This window comes from Lichenostomus cassidix, chromosome 11 (assembly GCF_008360975.1).
Source record: "Lichenostomus cassidix isolate B80296 chromosome 11, HeHo_3.0, whole genome shotgun sequence".
Lineage (NCBI taxonomy): Eukaryota > Metazoa > Chordata > Aves > Passeriformes > Meliphagidae > Lichenostomus > Lichenostomus cassidix.
Window position 1 is genome coordinate 3,111,852 of NC_139492.1, and position 24,749 is coordinate 3,136,600.

Here is a 24,749-nt window from a genome sequence, read left to right on the forward strand (position 1 = left end):
AGCCAAGGGCTGGTTCCTTCTGCCCTTTGTTGAAACAGCAGAAGCACAGGCAACAATTGGTAACACCCAATATTCCTCCAGCCTTGATACAAATGAATTATTGGGCACATTTCAGATCAAATAATCCAGGACTACTACAAAATCCAGGTTAAAAATAATAATCACTTCAAAATAAACAAAGTGGTTTTCCTTCATGAGTGAGTTAAGTCTATCAGAGCCCAAACTAAAAGATGTCACCTCTGTACCCCTTTCCTGCTCCTCTCTCCCCAATCTCCCAGCACTTTTGTGACCCAAAGCTAACCTGGCAAAAACCATAATGCAAGGGAGCCTTTTTTCCTAGTTTTGGTGAATTTATCAGCTTATTGTACACTGAGCAATCACAAGAGCCCACTCTGGGCTAGTGGGGAGCAGAAAACAGAACACATCCCTTACAGTTACAGCACAATGAACATCGTAGGCTGAAACCTTGCCCAGAGCATAACTGATATTGGAGCATTTCAGACACAAATTAGGAAATTACAGCTGAGCAATCAATCTTTACACCTTACAGCAGGATTAGAATAATAAATACCAGTAGCTAATGTATAGTTAGTCTATGGATAACTGGCAGAAGCTCATTTGCTGTAAGACTCTCGAGTTCATTTGAGAAAAATAAGAGGTAATTTTTTTTCTTATTTGTTTTGACTTTCTGCTTTGCTTCAGGGCATCTTTGTTTCAATCTAGTTCACAGCTCTGTTTCTGAAAGGACTGAAACAGATCTCTCTGCCATGAACAACATGGCACACATATTGAAACAAGCACCAACAGATGCTCCAAGGACAGTCTGTGTACAACCCCAAAAATCTGTGAACGCACAGTACTAATTAGTGTGAACAGAGTGCTGCATATTAGAGCTTAAGCCATGATTTGATTACTCCTAGTAGGTATTAACAGATATTCTAATTCTGTAATGAAGTTAAACACTGAAGATAAGTACAGAAAAAATTAAGACTATGGGGAATGGTAACATGGTACATGTGTGCCATCATATAGAAATACAAATATTCTGCATAACCAAGCATTCCAGTTTAGTTTGCACAGCTTCCTATGCAGCCATCACAGTGATAATGTGCATGCACAGTACAGTGCAAGCTTGTTAAAGACATTTTTCAAGCAAAACCTAATTTGCTGTCATTACCTAATCTCAGGGCTGGGAGGGGTTCTCTCAAGGTCTAGGAATGATCTGAAAGACATTTGTACAAACCATCTTTCTGTATGGCTTGTGAACATTAAAATCTCAGTCTGAAAGAACAAAACTTAAATCCAGTTAGACAAAGCAATATATGACTGGATGCCCCTGTCACCAACAGACAATTCACACCATATGGTCTTTTTAAAGAACCTTTCTAACTCCTACTTGAAACTACTCAGGCTCCTAAAACTGGTCCTGTACTAAATAAAACCCCTGAACTATCAGAAGTGTTGCTGATCTGCTTTCAAATGGGACCTGTGGTCCTTTCTGACTGCCTATCTGGTTTGTCTTTAAATGAAAGGCCAAAGTCTCTAACCATAATGATCAAGATTAAACATTAATGTGTAGTTTGGGGCTCTTTTGAGTACTTTTGAGAAATGTTCAGTCAGATACTTGCATGATTTTCTAAAGAGATCTGGAGTTATTTTCACATAAATCTGGGTAAGTCTCAGATTCCTTGCTCTCCTCTGGTTCAGGGAAGAAACCAAAAACTAATTTACCTGCTGCTCAAAATACTGTGGAAGTTTGGTTAAACTACACAGTGAGGATCCCAGGGAAGCTCCTACCTAGCTGTCTGCTTCTTGGAACTCTGAAGTAAAGCCAGGCTGTAAGAGGGATGGGTTGAGGCAGAGGAGACCTGTGAGTGTTACAGCTTTAAAAAGGGGAACTCTGTAATGTATTTTTACATCAAGTCACACTTTCATCAAGTGATTAAAAAAACCAAACCAGGATTCTCCAGAAAAACAGCCAAGCCAGGCAGGAACAGGAGTCAAAGGGAGCACAGAACAGAGCACTGCTTGCAGAGCAGTCTTGTTGAAACTGTTAGAAAATACTCATGCTATGGCTCTCAGGCCCCCTCATTTTCACAGCCACATCCTACAGTGTTTCAGCAAGATTGTGTGGTAGCACAATCAAGGAGATGTCCACTTTAATTAGCTGAAGTTCAATGCAGGATTTTGAAAACCTCTCACAGATGCCATTCAATACAGGAGTTTAAAAAAAAAAAACCTGCCTAATACATGCCTATGTAGCTGCTGAGCAAAGTTTTACCAATTATATTTCAAGAGAGGTTACAGTAAATCTCAGGAAACAACCTTGAAGTTTAAAAAAAAAAAATCTTGATTTCTTACCATCATGAAACTTACCTGTGGATTTAATACCACATGAAACTGTTTCATTGTATGGGGGGAGCTGTACAAAAAAGAAATGAAACTTATTTAAAGGCAAAGCAAATCTACGAACATTCGATATCAGTTTCATTTGAAACATCCGAATCCTTTAAAAATAACATCATAATTGAGATTTGATTTTCGGAGAGGATGCCTTGAACTCATGCTTCTATATTTATCACATCCCACACTGCAGCTTCAGGCGTCCTTGCAGATTACCACAAGTACTGAAAGATAAAGATTATCTTGGTTACACACTAAAGGCTCACCAACCTCTCAAGCAATTCACCTCCCAGCATCAGGATCTTTCTTCATCAACTCACCCCGATTTTAGGATTAGGAACATATCGTCTTTTTAGACAAAAACTGAAGACAGACCAAACTGTGAAAGGATGAAACCAACTTTTGCACAGCCAACAATCACACCTAGAACTTTTGATTCTCAACCTGCTCCAGCGTGGCCCTAAATGTTCCAGCTAAGGTGGATCCTTGAACACACTGATCAGCCTGAGCATAATGTAACCACAGCACAGAGTTTGTAAATAGATCTCGTGTAAACAGTGGCATCATTTTATGGACTCAGGGCTTGACAGAACCCTTGCCATGGTGTAACCACAGGTGGGCAATTTCTAACCCCCCTCACCTGCCCCTAAACCTCCTCAGCAGCTGAAAGCTCCTCCTGTGCCTGCATGAACTGGCAGCCATTGCTACACTGCATTCCAGCAGCTCCCTGGAGAATGTGGAACTGGTTCTGCAGTGGGAGATAGAACACTGAGGGCACAGTGCAGCTTTACAATGCTATTCTAAATAGTAATTCTAATGGTGTGACCAATTAAGGATTTCTATATTGAGGTTTTCGGTTCTCTAAAGCTACAGATACTTATATATTGCCTTCTTAATGCACTGCAGACAACAGTACATCAGAAACAGAAAAAAAAAATATTCCTAAAATTCTATTGCAAAAGTATCTAAAAAGAACACATGCTGTAAATCCATTTATGAACCTCAATACATCTTAATATATCATCTTTTCAAGTAAAAAATGACAACCAGTGGGTCAAGCTCCAGAATGTACTATCCATATTAATTTTGAACACAAGTTCAATATAATTTTAGTTAGAGCTATAAAAATTACTCTAAATGTCTATAACAAACAGTTTACTATAAACCTTGCAATTTTTGGTTTTATCCAAATCAAAGACCTTCAGAAAATACAAAGATTTTTTAAAAAGTAGCCACCCTCTTGGTCCCCTATATATCTGAATATCTACAGCACCTTTGCAAAGCTGACTTGCTCCACACAACTGGGTCATCTGAACCACCTAAGCCAACAGGTACCTGACAGCACATGTGTCACAAATGTCACATGTGAAAGGGACATTCTAGACAACCTTTAGCTTTAAAACTATTCCCTTGCCTAAACCCCTTTTGGTCTGTGGTTAAGGGACCTCAGAGGGCCACCAGTACATGCAGGGACTGTCCCCAGCAGGATGTGTGTCAAACACCACTGCAGCATTATCATCTCTGTCTTGTCCTTCTTGAATTTCACCCTGTCTTTTTCAGACCAATTTTTTACACCAATTAGTGTAAGACTAATAAGCATCTTTTTTATTTCATCATCCAGGTAATTAAAACATCGAACTGAACCAGATCAAGGACAAACTTAAGGAACATCGTTCAACAGCTCTTTATTTTGACAGCTAACCAGTAAGTGGTACACTGAGACAGAAAATGAAGTCACACTGGTTGTGATGCTGTAGGTTCATACTTTGAGAACAGTTTTACAGAAGTCAAGATATGACATATTCATCTTCCCCAAGGTGAGTGTTGGAACAGCTGATGAGGGGACACTTCAGGCGACACTACATGGGATGAAACTGTCCCACTGCTGTGACTGCATTTATGGTGGGAAAACAGCAAGATCATCACAACAGGTATTACCTAAAGATCTCTTCTGCACTGCTTCCCACAAACCAGAGACACAGCTCTCCCCCAAAAAGAGCAGAAATGCTTTTTCCTTTCTGAACTTCCCTCACTCCCCACTCCACCCCATTCCCTTTGTGCCCTTTCATTGTTCAGCAGCTTATTACACTAATTATCCTTGGAAAATTAAGCTACAGGAAACTAAGTCACATTAACAATGGTTTGTGAAGTGTGACAAAAGGATTTCCCCATCTACAGCTTGAGTGTTTGTTTCCTTTATGTTGAGTGGGCAGGATGGAAGCATGACTGAAATGTTTAAATGGAAATGTCTGGAGGAAAGAAATACATGGAAATTGACCCAGAGGAAAATTATTTTTCAAGTCTGGAGATTAGGACAATGGGATAACACTCTTCCCTACAAAGGAAAATGGTTTCATCATTCTCTACCAAGAAGTACAGAGAATAAGAGCCCACAATGCTATGTATGTAATGAACTCAAACACACAAAGACAACTGTTTCCACCCTATGGTTCTCTCTGTCACTCTGATTAGTTCATTATTGATGCACTTCTCAGACCTCACACACAGCATTCCTTGGGAGCACAGCTCTGAGGGTTAGCAGTGCTCCACCTGGCCAAAAATATTAAGAATCCCTGTGCTTCAAAAGGCTCCCAAGACTTTGGAGCCCACTTACAACCAAGGACTGTGCTGGGACACTTCTCAGCATCCACCCTTTAAAAAAAGTCACCAAAGCTGAGTTATAGGGCTGGAAAACTCATTGTCAACATCCTAGCACTATTGTCAGCTACTCCACCTCCAAAAGATGACAAGCAGAAGGTGGAATCATTAATTTATGTCTAAAAATTGACTTAGTTATCTATATACATGGAAAGACTACTGATCAGTATCTTCAGTATGTAAATTCAGCAATGATAAAGAAGTATTTGTATTGTTGTATTTTGAATTCGCATAAGGAAATGGCATTTTCAAATGTAATGTCTAAAAGAAGTTTAAAGTAGATCTTACCTCAACAGAGCATCGTGGAGTCACAAAGAACTGATTAAATTCATCAGGGCTGAACTCCCCAAAAATATACTAAAAATAAAAGAGAAGGATCTTTGTTAAAGAACTATTTATATGCAATACAATAATAAATTAATATTAAAATCCATTAAGATACTAGAATTTAAAAAAAACTGTGATTTTGAGTCAGAAACACAAAATACACAAAAATCACCTATTTCATTATCCCTGTGCCTGAAACTCTCCACAACAAACCTAAGATGAAACATCTTTCCCCAATATTATCTTCCCGCAGCTTTTCACATATTTTCCACCTAAATATTCTCTGACAAAAAGTACCTAACAAGACCACAAAGAAAATTACACTAAAATGAGGGTTTATAATTAATTTACAGAAGATTGCCAGTAAAAAGGTCATTTCACAGCACCTAGAAGTTTCAATAAAACTCCAACCCCAGCTGTGATTGAATGAAAAGCACCCAAACATTCAGGACAGAGATAGGAGGACAGAAAGTTGAACAAGAGGCTCAGTAAATTGATAAAACAGACAAAGAGGACTGAAAAACAGCACTCTGGGCATGTGGAAGGATACTGACTTTAAGAGCCACTACTCAGAAATGCTGTGGATAAACACAAGTCAGTTTGGCCAGTACATTACAGCCCCCACTCCCATTTATCTCCGTGCTCTCCCAGGGTCATTCGGGACGATTTTTGCTCTCCTCCATCCTCCCACCAGAAAAGCTCTTTCAGCAGTGTCAAATCTTGCTCACGGTAAATCCTTAGCTTGGCTGTATCGAGACACAACAAACCAGAGTGGGAGTTGAGCCAGGGAAAAGAATTCCTAAAATCTGGGAAATCATCTCCTCCTGAAGCGCAGGCTGTTGCCACCAACTGCACACACAGTATTTCAATCGCAGGATTTTTTTTCAGGCTTTAGGTGGTTTATTCCAATGAAACTTGCTGTTTACACGACTCACAGCCATCTACATTCATAAATTTCAAAGCTTAACCGAAAGCCAAATTCCACAGCAATTACAAACCATAGTTTCCTTACACAAAAAGTGATTTATACACACATCACTTCTACGTGTGGCAGAGTGTGCCCATTTTAATGGCCTTCGGGGCTTTAAAAAAAAATACTAATGTAATCTGGTTTAGACTACAAACAGTTCCAACAGTCAAAACAAACTGGAACATCTGTGACTCAAAGGGTGAAGAACAGTTAAACATTTAATGCTTCAAAAACTCTTCCCACAGCCAACTGCTGCCCACCAAGTGAGAGAGTCCAACACCCAAACCCAACAGATCCCTAAATTGCACCCGAGTGGCTTCACAGTCCTTGGCACAGGACTCGGGTTTGGTTTATGCTCTCAGTAAAACCAAGGCATTTTTATTCAGCAACATATGAACTAGAATTTAAAACAAACCTAAGAAAATCACTTGCTGACTCGTCACTGAATTATGTTTTAGGAGGTATTTTTGATGCTGTCACGCAACAGAACAAAACAATAATCTCAAGTGTAGTCTACTAAAAGTAATATAAATCCAACCCTAATTCCTTCATGTAATAATGTAATACAGTCATTTCATTTACCAACATTTTAAAGCAAGGTTTCACAGGGCTGGTATTTCTTCCTGACAAAAGAAAGTGCTTCTTTTTTAAATGAGGAAACACAAGACAAAAATTTAACAAAGTGAATATTAATCCTATCTTAATGAACTGTTTTAATGGTGAATTCATACAGAGAAATTCTATGCAACTCTTTCTGCATCATTTAAAAAGGACTTTAAACATTTAACAACATCTAACCCAAACACTAGTCCTAGTCAGACTAAACCTCAAAAACCCATCCCATTTGGGCTTGAAATAAACAGAATTTGATCTGACTTCTTTTTATTTACCAATGCTTTACACATGCTTTAAGTTACCAGTTAAAAGATCCTTGCATAATAACTGAGAAAAACACTGTTTCAAAATAAACCTAAGGCCACAGGACTGATGACACTAAACCTGCCCAGTTTAACCAACCTCCTCTGCTTCCAGCCAGCCTCATCTCTCCAGAAATAATTCCTGCAAGCTGGACAGAATTTTCTACCCTTTTCGAGACACAACTAAGCACTGAAGTGAAAAAGAACTGTGATATCACATCCCTTGGCAAGTATAACAACTCCTACCAAAAAAAGTATTCAGAAGGGGGTAAAGCCAATGTATTTTAAGCAATTTGAAAAACACTGTAACTCCCTGCCTGCTGTACATCCATCCACCCATTCATCCCAAGGAATCTGTGTACCTGGCACTCTACATGTCATCTGTGCAAGAAAATACTTGTTTTAACTCTAAAACAGCATCAGCATTGCTGCAGTACTTACCCTGAACCACTGATTCTAATTTAGATTTTCCTGCACCTGAAATGCCAAGTAATAAAAAATTTTAAGGAAGAGCACTCTAGCATTTGATAAAAGCAACACACCCTTGCAAGAAATAACCTCATTATCAGCAAGAGCTTTTGGGGTCCTAGCTTGTACCCTTGAAATGACTCCACCTAACCTCAAAATTCTCCAAGTTGCCTTTTTTTCCAAACTGACAAATAAAATCTAATACTTGGAACATCACCCATGTAATTAAATTATGTACACAACTTACCAAGCTACTCACGATCAGCATTAATTTACCCCCACTCTATAAATAACATTTTAACACATGGCAGAGATACATCAGCACGTGTTAAAGCTTTGCCAAACCCGTTCCAGATGATTTCAGTTCCAATTTTAGTATTTTCAAGAAGCACACACCCATTACAACTCCATCCAATTGATGCCTTTAAATGCCCAGCTAACCTGCCCTTTGCTGTCTCAGTCTCTGATCCTGGACGTCACACTACTTCAAGGTTCCAATCAGGGATGAGAGACTTCACAAAGCTCCAAGGAAAAGTGGGAGTCAGCCACAGACAGCTCAGGGTCAGCCCTGGAGCAGGTGAGAGATTGTGCTGGGCTCGAGATAAGCTGCTTGCCCTGCACCATCACTGCTGTGCCAGGCAGAACAGCCTTTCACCTGCAGCAGCAACTGCACAGCTCTCTGAGTGAAGGTCGGGCTTTGCACGTGAGCACAGAGCTCACCTGGCCCAGCCAGCAAAGCCAGGCCTGCTCCCATCAAGAATACACAAATTCGGGTCTATCTGGCAACAAAATATTAAAAAATATGACCCATGAAAAGTTGGAACTTTAATTAATAGCTCTCCACAAACTTACTTTTAAGACAGAATTTAAAAAAAAAAAAATCAAGCTTTTTCCAATACTGTTTAGCATTCAATTGATGATTTCAAAAATTGATTTTGATTTATAGCCCCAGATAAAAATGCAGCTGCTTGAAAAGCATGTTAAACAGCAGTCAGTGGTGTCAGCGTTCACTCACAGGAGAGCACAAATAAAGCTCAGGAGATCCACTCTCACACCAAGATTGAATTTGGAAGAAAATCGAAACAGAATACTGGGAGAAAGTTCTGAAAATTTATGAATTAACGATATCCCCAGACTTACTTTTAAAGATACCTAATCCCTAAGAGGCTTAATTCAGTCCCATCTGACCTCCCTCTCCTTCTCAAACCCTCTCCACAGCCCATATAAAAGCTGTCTGTCCTGGCTCCTGGGAAGGAATCCTCTCACTTTTTTAGGAGCACGTATTTCACGCTCTCCTCCCTGGGTTATTTAACTCTGCAGGGCCATCACTGACCCTGCACTGAGGCTGCTCAAGGGTCCCTTCAGACACCTCAGCCTGGGGATTCTGATTTCTGTCACACTTCCAAGCAGTATCAGAACTGTATCGAACAAATCGCAGTGACCTTCCACTCGAAACTGTATAAAAAACCAGATGGAAAATAATAGCCTCCTCTGGGGGGAGGCAGGAGGTGTGGAAAGAATGAGGCGTTGTGGAATTCTTGGAAAGGGGGATGCACAGCACAGCACAGCTCTACCTCTGCTACCTTTCCACCTCCTCCTCAGTGCTACCAAACTGCTCCTTTGGGATGGAAAACATCACCAAACACACTGATGGATCTATTCCATTTTGCAATTCCCAACTGTAACCCAGTTTGACCATTTACCAGAGATGCACAATATGTTAATAAACATGCTGAAATTCACATGATTTAACTAATGTGAGTAAACATACACCAACATAATAAAATGTTTTGTTTACACTGCACAATCAAGTATTTATGTATTTTCCATCCGGTATCTTCCATATGGAAGTTCCATAACCAATCACTTTAAAGAGATAATTATTCACAAGGTCTGCTTTCCACCCTGGTTTTTAAACACTGTTTCAACATACACAAGTTCTGAGCTTCTGGGAGTTTTCAAATGTGAATGTCTTCTTGCAGATGTCACATCTGAGACCAAGGATGAAAATAAAACTAACAATGCTTGAATTAACCTTAAAAATTATATACTTAAAATTGTTCCTTTCAGATACTGACATTAACAACAACCAGCACATTAATTAAAGAAAAAACTGCAAAATTCAACACTTTATGCAGTTCTAAAATGGTTCTTTTCTCATGAAGCTGCTGGTGACATGGGTATTCCAGTACTTCAGGTTTAATTTCTCTACCTTATTTCCAGCTACCAAGATTTTGCAATTAAAGTGTGGGCACTGAATGCTAAGTATTGTCATACAGCTTTTGGGAAGACAAAATAAAAAGTGTAACTAAATTCCTATAAATATTTGAAAAGATCAGACACAACTGTAGTTCTGAACTGCTTCTGGTGTGACGTAAGAGGATAACAAAAGAGTTGTATCTTTACTCTCTTCTCGAAGTTAAAATTTTAAGATTAGAATATTACACAAATATTCTGCAGATGAGAAAATTCTTAAAAATGTAACATATTAGCACTATATTTTTTCTATAATACAAGTCAGGAATGTTGAATGGGTGAGGTTATTAACGCTGGTACAGCATTTCCAACTTGCTCCTGAGCCTCTGTCACTGATTTCCATGTTCAGTCTGACATGCTGCAAGGAATCAAGTTCCCTGCATTGAGCCCCTGCCTCCCAGCAGTAATTCTCTTTAGAAAAACACTCATGTTAAACACCTCCCTTAGAGTAAATCCCAAATCCTTCTGGTTGTCAGTTGCTGGTGTTTCCAGTCACAACAAAACTGGAATCAGTTTCTAACCTAATCTCTGCAATGTGATTACAGCAGTGTAACATCCACCTGCACTTCAGGAGATTCTACAGCACTTGGAACAAATCATTTCATCAGTAATATCACCTTTCAAGATATTAACTGCAGCCAGAGTTTAACACAAATTACATAAACTAAATTAACAAAAAAAAAAAAAATCTACAAGAAAATTTGTTTTCTACCCCTCAGGAATGAAAGTAAAAGTACTTTTGTAATTGTGTAATAACTCTGATCACCAAGCCGCATCTCAACTATGCGGATAAAAGCAACAGCAGCAGAACTAATTCCAAGGAGGGGGAAAAAGACCCCCAAGGGTTAAAATACCTGACCTACAAGCTCTCCCCATGTCAACTGTTTTTTGCTGTGGTCCCCTGAACCACTTTAAAAAATGAATGCCGATGTTACCCCACTGTCTGCAATGAAATCTCCACTGGTGTTCCTGTCTAGCAGCACGAACGCCGTCCTGGAGGAATAAAAGCGGGATGAGTACGTGTTCCACAGCTGCCTGTCCTAGAAAAATTGGTAGAAATAGCACTGCTGATGCATCATCATCCTGGGATCACCTGTGCTGCAAGAAAGCCAGGAGAATGAAGTGTCAACTTCGGCTTTCAGAAAGCATTAACGTGGCTTTCATCTACCACCCAACAGCTTCAGATCTTCCAGTCAAATTAGTTTTAAGCTGCAAACACTCCCACTTCAACTGCTTTTCCACAAAGGAGTTAAAAATACAGCTTTTACAGCTGGATTATTCCTTGCCACCACTAAGTATCTAAGCAGAAGGTTGAACAAGTCAAACTAGTTCACATTTAAACTGAACTATGAAATAGCTGATGTACACCTCAGCTATATAATCTTGCCCACCAAGCTACTCTTACAAAGTGGACTTATTCTTACAGCTCTGGGATAGGCTGGAGTAGAGGAGGAAAAGGAATTATTCAGACAGAAGTGTGTTTTCTGGCAAGGAAAGAAGGGCACATGCATATGACTGCACTTGGGTTTTATTAGCAGAGAAAACACTCTCCCATTAGTCATCCCCACAGCAAATAAGGTATTGATTCCTCACCCTTGACTTCTCTCCCAGTTTCTCGAGGTTTATCAGCTTTCTTGTGGAAAATGTAGGGAAAAGCAACCTTCCCTCAGGTTGTCCTTTCCTTTGAGTTGAAATTCATTTAGTCTTAGTACACAGATAATTACTTAATTAGAGACAACAAGGTTTTACAGACTCCCAAATCTCATGGAACTTATTAGTAAAATGCTTTAAAAAGCACAGACAAAACTGTGAAAGAGGTTTGCTGTTTGGGCTTTTTTTAGATTCTAAATATACAACCAGCATCCCATAACCAGGTGCTATGAAGACCACTGGCCATGCATTTGGTGTTGTACTATAGCCTAAATAGTAGTATTTTAGGCAAAGCAGTTTCATAAAAAATCCTATGTCAATATATCCTCTTTATGAAAAAATAAAGCCCACTTTTATAAACACACATGGATAGAAATGAAGCCATACTTTAAGGTGGAGCAGCTGCATATTAAAACTTTTAACAGTTGAAAACGCAACAAATCATGAGCAAACTCTTAGTGAAGCTGCCAGTCCTTTATCATTAGCCTGGAGCTGAAAACTAGAACATTAACACATCTCCATAGTGCCTGGAGAAAGATCAGAGCTAGGTAAATGTAGGTCACCTAAGCCCATGAGTCAGTGCAACTCCGCCTGCCCACCATTTAAGCTATCAAAGGCTCAAAAATATAGTGCTTGTCTGTACCTTCCCTTCTTTTTTTTTTCCCAAACTCAGGGTGATGTTATTACAGAATTCTTACAGCTGAAGAAACTTACAAATTTTCTACACACTTCACATGAATTAATCTGAGGGGTTTTATTACTTTATGAAAAAAAAAAAAATTAGGATAGTCAAAAAGTCATTTTATGCTCAGAAGAAATGCCAGCTCTGTGGCTAGGAGGGAAGCACAGTTGTGATTGTCACATTACTGGAAGGACAGGTTTCATGACCAAAAGGCCCCTACAAGCCTGATGTAATAATTAAGAGGGCACAACATAAATCTCAACAGTTTATCCTGAATATTGTAACCCAAATACTCACAAAAGCAGAGCAGGTTGTGCTCTTTGTATCAATTATAGAATGCATTTCAAATCAGAGCAACAAAGTGAACAACAACCACACCAAACCCTGCCAAAAGGCGAGCCAATTCCTTACACCCAAACAAGTTCTGTTTATGTATGCTCCTCGTTCTATTTCCGATAATGAGGTGCCTGTTGGCACTCTATTTCAAACAGCAGCTGCCACAAAGTGCATCCAGCCCGAGGAAGTTGTCTATAAAATGGTGAGTTGAGTTAGCAGGGGGGAGAAAAAGGGAGTGGAAGATAAAAACCAACCCATCTTACACAGACACCACTGCATTTATGAGTGAGCTGCTCCAGAAAAATTCCCTATTTTCCCATATCCAGGACTGCACCAGCAGAAAACCTCTGCTGCTTCACATTTCAGATTTCCCCCGACTGGTATTTTTCTGTTCCACAAAACAACAAAGAAAATGCACACCGAAACAGGCACGAGCTTATTTTGTAAATAATCATAGCATAAGGAGGGCAATGCAACTGCAGAACTGCATGTGATTATAAAGGAATGGCTCCTGACAGGAGAACTGAATGCACATTTTCTATACACCTGGTGATTTGCATCCTACGAGTCAACACCAGGTATTCTTGGTAAGAAAATACTTTCACACATCCCTGGGACCCAAGGTAGGAACATACATGTTATAAACAAGAGCTGCAATGAATAGAAGGCATTTTGGGACTGCAGCAGGAATACCTGGAAAGTGCATTCCAGGCAAGAGCAAAAGAGAAGGGAATTGAATTGTGAGAGGTGATTACATCAACTCTCAGCAGTTTGGAGAGCAAAAGAAGGAATTTCTGACACCTTTCCACCACCACTACAAACCCACAGAACATCTGCCTGTGATAAAGAGAAGTAGTAACATTTTCCTGCAACGTTATATCTAAATACAAGCCAAACTAAAATACTTTCCTATCATGATCTCCAAGCTGGCAGTCCTTACAATTATCAAATGAAAAAGAAATCCTTCCAAAAAGAGTAGATTGGACCTTCCTCAGTTTTGAAATTCAAGAACAGTGGTTGGGAAAACACCTCTGGCCAAGGATGTATCTTCACACACTCTAAAAGTTTGAAAACACCAGCTCCAGGCTGGTTGCTCATAACTCAGCAAACACATTTACTTCAAGCTCTGCAGGCTCCTCTTGCACTGAACTAGTTATTGAGTCTATGTGCAAATTGGAAACTCTCCTTTTAATGAAGAAAAAAAATAATTAAGACTTGAATTATTCTGATTTACTAGTGCATGATAAGCTCTGAGGAGAGAGACGTTGGAACATGAAGTTCCTCAAGAACACAGCCAGTTTAGCTACTATTTTATTACAGGTGGGGCAGGCAAAACAATCCCTCAGTAATTTTATCTAATACTTCCCAGCAGAAAACCCTTGGTGTTGGTCCTTTTTTTTTCTCTGCCAAACTAAAATCATTAGGGCTGCAACCTTCAGTGCCAGACACCTAGAGTGGGATGAAGTTCTAAGAACACAGCGGTAAAATCAGTTTTGCATATGGAGAAAACTGTTTTGGTCACATAAAATAGCAAATTGCCTTGGGACACCTCACAGCTGTCCACCCAAGTTCCAGGCACGCTGCATAAATCCACCTTTTTCTGTGGCTTACAGAATCTTGATTTAGCAGATATTCTAGCAGCCAAGATCCTGAAGGATTGTTTTCCACAAGCTTCTCTCAGTTCCTCCAGGTGGAAAAGCAGCACATGCATCTTTCCTACCATCCCCACAGTCTGTAGTATCCAGGAGAAAGCATGTTGCTATCCGGGCCAGGCAGGATGCTCTGAGCTGCCAGAACAAAGAGCAGCTTTCCCGGAATGGCTTCCAGCTCAAAATCTGCAGAGGTGCTTGGCACTGCCCTGGCAGAGCAAAATCTTCCTTCTGTGCTCACTATACCAGAGCTTACCTCAGAGGCTACTTTTACCCTTCAAAATCGTGGTTCAAAGAAGTAAAACTAATAGATCTAGACTTGGATGAGGTTATTAAAAAGAAAAAAAGAGAAGTAGAGCTCTAGGAGTAAAAAGTGCAAGAACCTGAGTTTTAAGAAATTATACAAGTTAAAGATAGGCACACTCTAAGTAGTTAAAGAATATTACAACTGGCTTGATGAGGCCAAAGATGAGGAACAAGAGTTAGATGCAGAGTTGACAGAGGATCTGAAGTTATTGGTAGAGACAGCAAAGGAGAGGAAAAAAAAAAATTGAGAACAGGTTGTATGCCTGCCAGACCACTGTCCCCTCCAAAAGCTGAACTATCACCCAAAATTCTGGAGTCATGTAATCCTTTAGTTGTGAGCAATCCCTTTAATTCAGTTACAGCAGTTTGTATCTCAATAGCTCTCCTGTGAGCTGCTCCATGTGCCTGAACAGCAGTGTCTCCTCTCCATGCAGGTGAAGGTGCCAACCTGGCAGATACAGCAGCCAACATTCAGGATGGCACCCTATTATTTCAGATATGGAAATTATACTAAAAATTATACTTCAAAAATACAACAATCAAAAGCAAAGCTGCACAAAAATTCAGACTGCTTGTATCTTCGTGTGATTCCCACTAGTTTGTGTATGTTTGGTATTTTCTTTGCTTATTTCCACTACTCTTATCTTCACAGGACTAATACCACAAAGGATCAATACAGATCCATCCCAGAGAGTGATTCCACCGTGGGCAGTAAGGAAACTGCTGTTCCTATTTGCCAAGCAAGCTGGAAAACACGCTGGAATATAAAGGCAAGTGGGGAAAGAATGCATAGACTCTGAACTACTGTAGCTAAACACCATGGAAAACTAAAATCTATCTCTAACAGCACCTGGACAGACGAGTCACCCACACAATGCTTTTCACAAGCAATTACTCAGGGCAGGATTTAAGATGGCTAAGATTAGGTGAGGCAAAAATTAGCTAGCTAGACTCCATCCTGACAAGGAACACAGATTAGCACTTTTGGAAAGAAGCTAAGCCCACCTACCCAGGATTGATATGCCTCATTTGATGGCCTAACTTCAAATCTCAACCCCAAATTTTTGAAGAGCTGAATGCTTAGAACATTCTGCTGGATTCACAATCTCACCTATTCTCAACAGGCTGAATGATCAGTGAGGTAATTACACTCAAACTGAGAAAATATTATCTAGATGGTTTTTTTATTTATTTTTTCCACTGGTGGAAGGAGCATTAAGGAAGTGAGGAACCAGTGTCAAGCAAAATATAAGAGTGGCCAGGAGCAAGCAAGAATGAGACTTTCCCCTCTGCGAGTTGTGACCTGCCAAAAATGGGTTATCTCATAGAGAAACAGCCAAAAATAAACCAGAGAATATGTGAAAAACACAGTGATTGGTAAATGACTCATGGGATCACAGAAATTAAATACAACTACCACTACATAATAAAGTCTCCAGTATTTTAAGTCCTGTATCACCTTAAGTTGGAGAATAATGGTTTTACAGAGGTTCTTACTGTGTTTCCTCCAGCAGGAACTCCAGCCCATTCCAGGACTTCAGCAGGTGACACAGATGGATGGGGGATGTCCCGTGAGGACACCACCCCATGCTCTGATTCTCAGGGAATTCTCAGCCATCCACCTCCTCTACCAGCCCAACGTGTGGCAGGTGGAAACCTGAGAGGATCTGCCAAAGCCCGCGACAGCAACTTTATGTTTTGAAGGGGTTTGCAAGTTAAAATGAAAATTGGGACACCACACATATGCCACCACCTCCCGAGACAGTTTTAGAGCTTAAGTATCTGCAAAACAATTTTATGTAAATGCAAGGTAACTGTTAAAACAAATGCACAGATTAATGCACTGCTGCCACCAAAGCCCAAACAGTAAGCATATAAAACACTCATATTTTTAAATGACAGCATTAAACATTGGGTATGAGTACAGCAGTAGGTATACTGCAAAGACGATTTTAAACCTTTTTTTTTTAGATAGCTTGTTTCAAAAGGCTAACACTGATAGTGCTGCTACTTTATGTCTTTCCTTGTACAAGATCTTCTGTTAGCATTCAGAATTTCTCTCGTACATATGAATGAACAGAACACACAATGCAGTGCTCCAGATATTTCCCAACACATTTCCAGTCTCAAAGATATTTAAATTCTTCTGCTTTCTGAAGGTGAAAAAGGGATGAAACCAGAATATCCTGACAAACTGATAAAGCCCCCAGCGCTCAGAGATCAGAGCACACTCATAGCTCACGCACTCTCCACGCAGGCAGTTGAGTCACCACTTCCTTGGCCTGCTCATCCAGGCATCCCTGGATGGGAATATCGACACTCAGCAGGCAGCAAGCACAGCTCTGCAGTGTCCCTGCTCTCACCCCTCGGCTCCACCAGCTCGTCTGCAACTCCAGCACCTCCTTCTATCCTCTCCCTCACCCATCCGTGGTTTTGGAGACCCCACAGCAGTACTATCAAATTGTTATCTAGCCCACAATGCAGATGAGGTTGAGCAAAAACGATGAAACCACACCCTCAACCCTCACGTTTCTGCACACTCTGAACCTGTAATACTTTCCATTTTCAAACAACAGCAATTTAGGCAGTTTTTGGAAGAACGTGCTTCTCATGGGGCTACACAGTGCCTCATTTGGTCCCAAATCTAATTAAAAAATCTTGCAAATCATAATGATATTCGGTACAGCAATGAGTTACTCTCCTGCTTGTTCAAAATGGTTGTTTTGCAAGCAAGATAGAAAATACAAACTGAACTAGAAAACACAAACTGATTTATGTTTCACATTAGCGATGTCTGCCATTATCAAATATTGCTGGCTACTCCTTAAACACACCGGATATGCTGGACACTCAGACCTGACCAATGAGAGCTGTTTGCTAATTACACGCACTTTTTATTTCAAGCTGTCACAAAAGAAATAAATTTAAAGCACACGCTCTTTAAAAAAATGGTTCAAAAACCAAATGGCTAAAGAATACCTTAGCTCTTAGCTTATTTCTTTCTTCTAACTATAAAAATCCATGAGGAATTCAGAGCAACTGTAAAGTCACACTGCTGTGACCCAACTTCAGCCCATGGTATCCCCACTGCCAGCAGCACAAAGCAATGGGCAAAAAATGTGCACAACTGCCCTACCACATCATTGCAGGGCTGAACACTGATGAGAACTCAGGGAAATCTCTATTTTAAGGATGCAATTACAGCAAATCAGAAAATCGTATTGGCCTTAATGTGACAATCATTAGCGCTAAGTGTAATACATGTCCATGGCCTTTATCTTCTCCAATTCAGGAAACTCAGACCAGCAGCAACACCTGAAACACGATGGCAGCATCTGCTACCTGGACTCACAGCAACAGTGGCCACCACAATTCAGTGCTGTGTTGGGATTAAGGTGAAGTTCTAGAGACTGAGAATGCAAACCTGTCGACAGGAACAAACTCAACAGCTTCATTTCTTCTGCTCTGAAAGCTGACTGCTCCTCTTTCACACTTCTGATTCCGCTGCACTTACATTTTCTGTTGCTTGCAATGCCAGGGTGACAATTTTGTGTATCTCATTCTTGCCTGCTCTGCAAGCACACTAACTGCATAAACCCTTTTTTTGTTGTGAAGTTCTGTTAGGGAGCTCTCACTATGTGTGATTTGTGGAAGCTTAAAATTCTTGTTAAGGGCAATAGTCTGTGGTCACAGCCTTTAGATGAGAAGAAAGTGAGTACTGCCTGGATAAGTAAAAATTGCCTCAATAAGTTGTCTTTGACTTTTTTCCAACTTTGTATCAATTAACTACAGTGCTCCACAGACATTTTCAAACAGTTGTGGTTTTGGTTTCGTGTCCCAAAGGCAGCAGCAGAACACAAAGTGAGGTTTTCCATGCTGTAAGGACATCAGAGTGCTATTTCTTACTTTCTTTGGTCAGCCAGCTATTATTAGAACCCGTAAGATGTAATGGATTGACTAAGTAGACTGGAACTCAAGAGAACTTGATTCTTTTTGCAATTCAGCTGTTACCTGTGCTGACAATGACTCTTTTTCTTTCTGCTTGACTTCCCTCTCCTTTTTTATCATATCTACTCATATTTTAAACGACAAGGCCACACTATGTACCAGCCTCATTTTGAGCCAAATACCCTCCTAAGTAACATGGTCCAAAACCATTATTTAAATACAACTAATTGCCTGTCCCTACCATTAAACAAAGTCCAGCCTAATGCTTGCACCAAGAATTCAAAGGTTGCTACACTACCTACAAAGGCATCCAACTCCAACAAACAAGACATTTTCACACCAAAAGCCTTCACTTCTTTGTATGAATGATACACGACTTCTGTATTTTGAGTAACAGTGGCAAATCCATTGCCATCCTGCAACATTCACGGGGAAAAATGAGGCAGGAAATCCGTGAATCACTACAGCAGGTTCTTAATGTTGTATGAAAAAACATGCCCAGTGCACTGAGGGAATAACTCAGCTATTTCTGCTGGTCTGCTCAGTGTAGTTCAAACAAAATAAGAAGTCTTTCTTGCACAGAATTCTTTGAAGAAAACCTACTGCCTTGCATGTTTTTTTAAATGCATCTTTTCACACAACCTTTAGAGACATGCTCTTCTTCTACAGCTGCTTACAGATAATGCATTTTTCTCTTCCACCTCAAAGCTGAGCCTCACTTGGGGTATTTACTTTTTTAACAAAGTAAAAAAAAAAATGGCTCCTTTAAGTGATTTTCCAGTTTGTGTTAACATTACCCTCGATGGCAGCTGATCTATACCCCTTTCTTCCCTACCATAATTCCACAGCAAATACCATACAATGCTTCTTTTAAAGCTTCCATCCACGATATGAATTCACACACAATGCTACAAGAAGCAAAATTCCCCAAAGTGCTTGTGCACATTTCTTTCCTACGGCACTAACATTGGGGACCAGCACAGAATCTCAACAAGCCTTCCTTGATTTGAAGAACACATGCTTTTTCACAAGGTGTATGATTCAAAGAAGCTTTACACAAACACTTTGTTAGGGTTACTGTGATTTAATCTGCCTCCTGCCTTACTACAGGTGAAGAAAAACAGACCTTGTAGCACACACTGAAGATCAATAAATCTTGTGCTGCCAAACAAGGAGGAAAAGTTCTTACATACATTTAAAATATCAAGAACATCTGCAAATAAATTAGGTATTACAGAGGCAAATACAAAATGAAAAGACTAATGTACTTCAAAGTTTTACTCTATTAAAGCATTAATGAATATATTAACATGAGCACTAACACAACAGAATCCTTTTAAGTGTTTTAGAAATAACCAACACAGCCCCATTATTGGAAATACTTAAAACACAGTCTTAAATGCCAACGTTACAACTTCATAAAGCAAAAATAGGGTTTAGAACCCCAATTTTAAAATATCAGACTATTCTATTATAGTATGTCTGAATATACAAACACACCCACATGTACACACACACACACACACTTTTTTCACCATGAAGCATAACCCTTTGTTCCCTAATCCCCAGTTGTATGTTTAATGATCACACATAAAATACTTCCATCAAAAAGAAAAACCGCAGTTCCAGCATGTTTAATTCTTTGGAAATGAACATCTACATTGCTGAAATGGCATTAGAGTGACAAATGACTATAATCCAATGGCCCAAGGCCAGCAACTTCTATTATAATAGATTTGGCAGTTTTGTACGACACAGCATGTTGTGTGTCGATCACTAAACAGAAATGAGACTGCTCAGTTTACCTATAAACAAAACCCCACTTAACTTTACAAGTATTTTAACAGCTACGTGAATGGAAAGACCAGTATGTCTGAGCAACTGCCTACAGAAACTGGATTTATTAATAGGGAAATGGCTGGATCCATTCTAAGTCTCCAGATCAGTGCTATAGTATAGAATGCACAGAATAAATAGCAGTGATTCACAAAACCTGTGGGTTTTAGCCTATTTGCATGCTGCCATATAGTTCCAAATTTAAGTTCTATGTCAGTTTTCCCAGACTTCCTTTTTTTAAGTCAGCCAACCCACATTCACCCACTTTACTCGAGGTGGATTCACCATTCACATTTTAGAAAGGCAAATGATCCCTTCTGGCTACCGAAACTCCCAGCTTCAGCTGCAGACTGAATTCCCAAGATCACAGAAGCCTGGAATAACTACTCACCCCATGGGGCAAGAGGATGAACCCAGACCTTTCTGAGCAATGAAAGTGAGGCTCAAAAAACGAAAAAAAACAAGGGGGGAAAGACAAATCCAGCTTCTTTAGCCCTTTAAAACACGGGACAGCAACTGAGCAGCAGCTGCAGCAAGATGGTGCAATCACACACCTCTCTCCAATTCCACTCCCCAGCAGCCATTTTCCAGGCCCACCTTTTATTTTGTGTTCAGGGTGTCCCCCAGACCTTCAGGGTATTTCACAAATCTGACAGAATCAACACTGCTCTGTCCCCAGACTCTTTGTGCTCATGAGAACACTCCAGCATTATACGTATGTGCACAAGAAACTCATCCAGCTGTGTAACAACCATTTTTTTAACATTATTTTCGAGACATCGATTTTCTAATCGCCACAAACATCAGGCAATGCACTGCAAAGGCAGCACAGCACAAATGACTGCAGACTGCTTTTTTTCTTTTTTTTGTCTTCTAGAAAGAGCCCTGGCTTAAGGAAACATCAAACTACACCCTGCCAGGGAGCAACCCTCCAAGCCAGCCATAAAAGAGGCAGTTTACAGTGCAGTATTTCAGGGAGTCAGGTTGCATGCCATGTTCCGAGTTCCAGTTCTTCTGGTTGCCAGGCCAGACACAACCTGGGTGAGGATGAGCAGCTCAGGAGCTTGTTCAGTTGTTTTTTTCTGAGCTCAAACCCGCCTGCTTTTCACTTCGGCTGGGTTTGGGGGCAACGTGGTACATTTAAAATGGCACCGAGTTCATCTGACACCACAGTAATGGTGGAAGAACAAAACAAGCATAAATGATTCATTCTGCTATGGTATCCATTCTTCTGCTTAACTTGTTTTCACAGGATTTACAAATGATGTGTCTGTATTAATTCTTTCTATGAAAAACAATAGAAAAAGTGGCTAAAACAACTGTTTATACAGTTCCTACAGAGTTTTAGTCTTTCCAAACAGGGAAATAGTTTTTAAGCTGTCTTTTTTTTTTTTTTTAAGAGATTTTTAGATGCCCTTCATGACAAATGGTTTTAACTAGATCAGCTTAACATCTTTAGTGTCAGGGAGTGATACAGCAGGTTTACTTCTGGCTCACCTTAAAAAAAAGAAGTACAGGTTGTGAATACAGTCAGCACACACCCAGCAGACTGACTGCAACACTTAAATCTCTCATTAGATGATTATGAAATAGTGACATGGAATAGAGGTACAAACGGCCAGCAATATCTAAACTGTGTTATCAACCACTCCTGTGCTTGCTGACGAGCTAGCCATCCAAAATCAATGTCCCTTTGGAAATATTGGATATGAAGGTGTTTCGGGATTCATTTGTCACAATGTGCAAACTGACTGATGAAATATTTCTGCCTACTACTCCATGAATCCATCCACTGGCAGAAATCTGACTCTGCATTTTAGCTGGAGGAGCAGCAGGATTTTCTTGAAGATGCTTTTTCCCCTGTGTGACAAAAATGCCTCAATGATGGTACATCCAAATTAGAGAGATGGAGGAACAACACACTTTTGTCCACCTCTGCATCATGATACAAAACCATGACTCAATAATCTTATTTACCTTGTGCTCAGAACAGCCAACTTTTCTCAAAACTTTCTTATTTTTTCTACTGATCTGCAACACTACCATCCTAATACAAAAAGGAAACACCTACATGTAAAACTGCACCCCTGAACTTATCTTCAGGCTTTTCATCCATAAGGGTCCAAAACATTGTTACCTTAATTCAGCATTAGAGCACCACACTGTTCTGGAAGATGTACTCACATAAATCCCAGACAGTATCTCAATAAACTGTTTAAATTTGAAAAAAAAAATACAAAACACAAAAATAGGTGATGTTTAATGACATGAACAAATCATTAGCTAAACAATATCTCAAAAATGTGCTTCCAGTCTATAGATGTTCCAAATTCTATACAAACTATGTAATAGAAATAATATAATTTAAGGAGCAGCCTCAAGGAACCTAAAAATCTTCCTTTACCTATAGAGGGGGATGATTTAAAATTGTGAATGCTCAAGTTGCTACTAAAGATGAATTTACAGCCTAGCTTTAATTTCAGCTATGCAGCACTTCAACATAAACTAAATCACCAGTTCAACTTTGTTTTGTTTGAAGGTACAGCAACATAATCATGTACAGACCAAAACACGTCCTTAGCTCTTCTAAATCATAAAAAAGCTGCATTGTAAACCCCAACTTATCAAACTGACCACATGCACTGCGGAGTGCTGAGGGGGAGAGAAAAGTGAAACAACTCTTGAGTTGGAATCCTTCTGTTGTATCTGCATTCCAAAAATCATTCACTGGGACAGTAAAAAAAAGGTTCAAAAGTGAGTGAGTTTCCTTCACTTTAAAACAAAACTTGAAGGATACAAAATTTTTTAATTATTCCTAAATTTGAAACAAACTCCAGAAACTGCAACTGCCTTAAGAACACCCACATCAAGAAAATCACTCACATATTTCTCTCAAACGTAACTAAATCAAGCTGGACAAGAAATGTCAGTATAGTTTTCACTGATTATAAACTTTTTTTAATGGAAAAATAGGTGTCAGTGCCACCAGTGCACAACTTCAATTGATGTGTACCTTAACTTCATTCAGAAAATAAAACCAAAACCCACACAATTCTTAAGAAAGCATCACCTTGTTCGAAACGACGTACATTTTATGAAATGTGTTTTCTATGACAGAAGACACGGATTCTCAACAAGATTACGTTTAACGCCACCACAGTTTTCTAAACTTTATTATTTGCTAAAAACAAAGTTGCTCTAAGTCTTGCAAACAAACACTTCAGTGCTCCACACGCTTTTCCTGACATTCCTGCTTTCAACCTCTCTGGGAGAAAAACCCCAAGGGAGAGAAACGCCGAAGCGAACCCATTCAATCATTCGCTCTAAGCACACACTGGATTAGCCCAGGAACCGAGCTGTAAACTTCCAACGAAAAAACCACCACGACTGCAGTTTTTTTTCCACTCCGTGCACAAATCCGGCGGCCGGTTCGGCCAGCGGGATGCAGGCAATCCGCACACGCATCCCCGTGCACGGCGATCTTGCAACACTCAGCCCTTTGCACCCCGATGCGCCGGGCTTTAGCGAGTGTTTGGGCGGGGGGGAGGGGGGAGGATTAGTTTACAAATCTCCTTATTCCCTTCTCGTTATAGAATCGTTTCGGCCTCTCCCCCCCTCCAAAAAATGGGAAAGAGCGGCGGGAGCGCTGCGCGGTGTCCGAGGCACGCCGGGGCGGGGGCTCAGCACCGACACCCCCAGCCCGGCCCCGGCGTGGGGACACCGACACGGCGCGGCGCCGACCCCCCGCCCTCCGCACCGCTCCGGGGTGGGAATTCCGCCCCGGGAGCGCCGGATCCGCCGTCCCCGCGAGCGGCGAGGCCGCCCCACCGCCCTCGGCACATTCAATGAACGTGCACAATCACCCTGGGCCTACTCCCGGCCACCACGCTCCCCCCCCACCCCGGGGCCCGCCCGCCGCCGGGAGCCCGGCGGGGTCCGGGCGCGGTGCCGCGGGGGTGCCCGCGGGCCCGGGCGGTACCTGCGCGCCGTGCAGGGCCATGGCGCCCCGCGTCCCCGGGGAGCTCGGCGGTCCCGGCCCCTCACGCCGCCGCCCCCGCCGCCGCCATCTTCTCCCTCGCACGCACCAGCCGGGCCGGGCGGGCGGGCGCGCGCCGCATCGCGCATGCGCAGGCCCCGCCCGCCCGCTGCGCGCGCACGGGGCGGGAGCTGAGGGCGCTGAGGGAAAGGGCGGGCGGCGCTCCGCCTCCCTGGGGGAGCGCGGCGGGAAGGCGGGCCCGCAGCCCGAAAAACTTCATCGAACAGCCCGCCGGGCGTCCCGGCTGAGAGGGGCTGAGGGAGCGGGGCGTGTTCAGCCTAGAGAAGAGAAGGCTGAGAGGGGATGT

At 41.1% G+C, this 24,749-nt stretch overlaps 1 protein-coding gene across 2 annotated transcripts in view; it reads right to left on the bottom strand.

Moving 5' to 3' along the window:
- Nucleotides 1–24,538, bottom strand: part of USP10 (ubiquitin specific peptidase 10) — a 45,175-nt gene extending 20,637 nt beyond the window's left edge. For both annotated transcript variants that reach the window (XR_014854473.1, XM_085071438.1), the window contains exons 1-3: nucleotides 24,386–24,538; nucleotides 5,350–5,418; nucleotides 2,377–2,422 (exon numbers count right to left, since the gene is read on the bottom strand). Coding sequence is in view for 1 of the 2 variants with exons in the window: in XM_085071438.1 (XP_084927564.1) it covers nucleotides 2,377–2,422; nucleotides 5,350–5,418; nucleotides 24,386–24,406 (136 nt within the window). In the remaining variant the exon portion in view is untranslated. The remainder of the gene's footprint in view (nucleotides 1–2,376; nucleotides 2,423–5,349; nucleotides 5,419–24,385) is intronic.
- Between the last annotated feature and the right edge of the window lie 211 nt (nucleotides 24,539–24,749).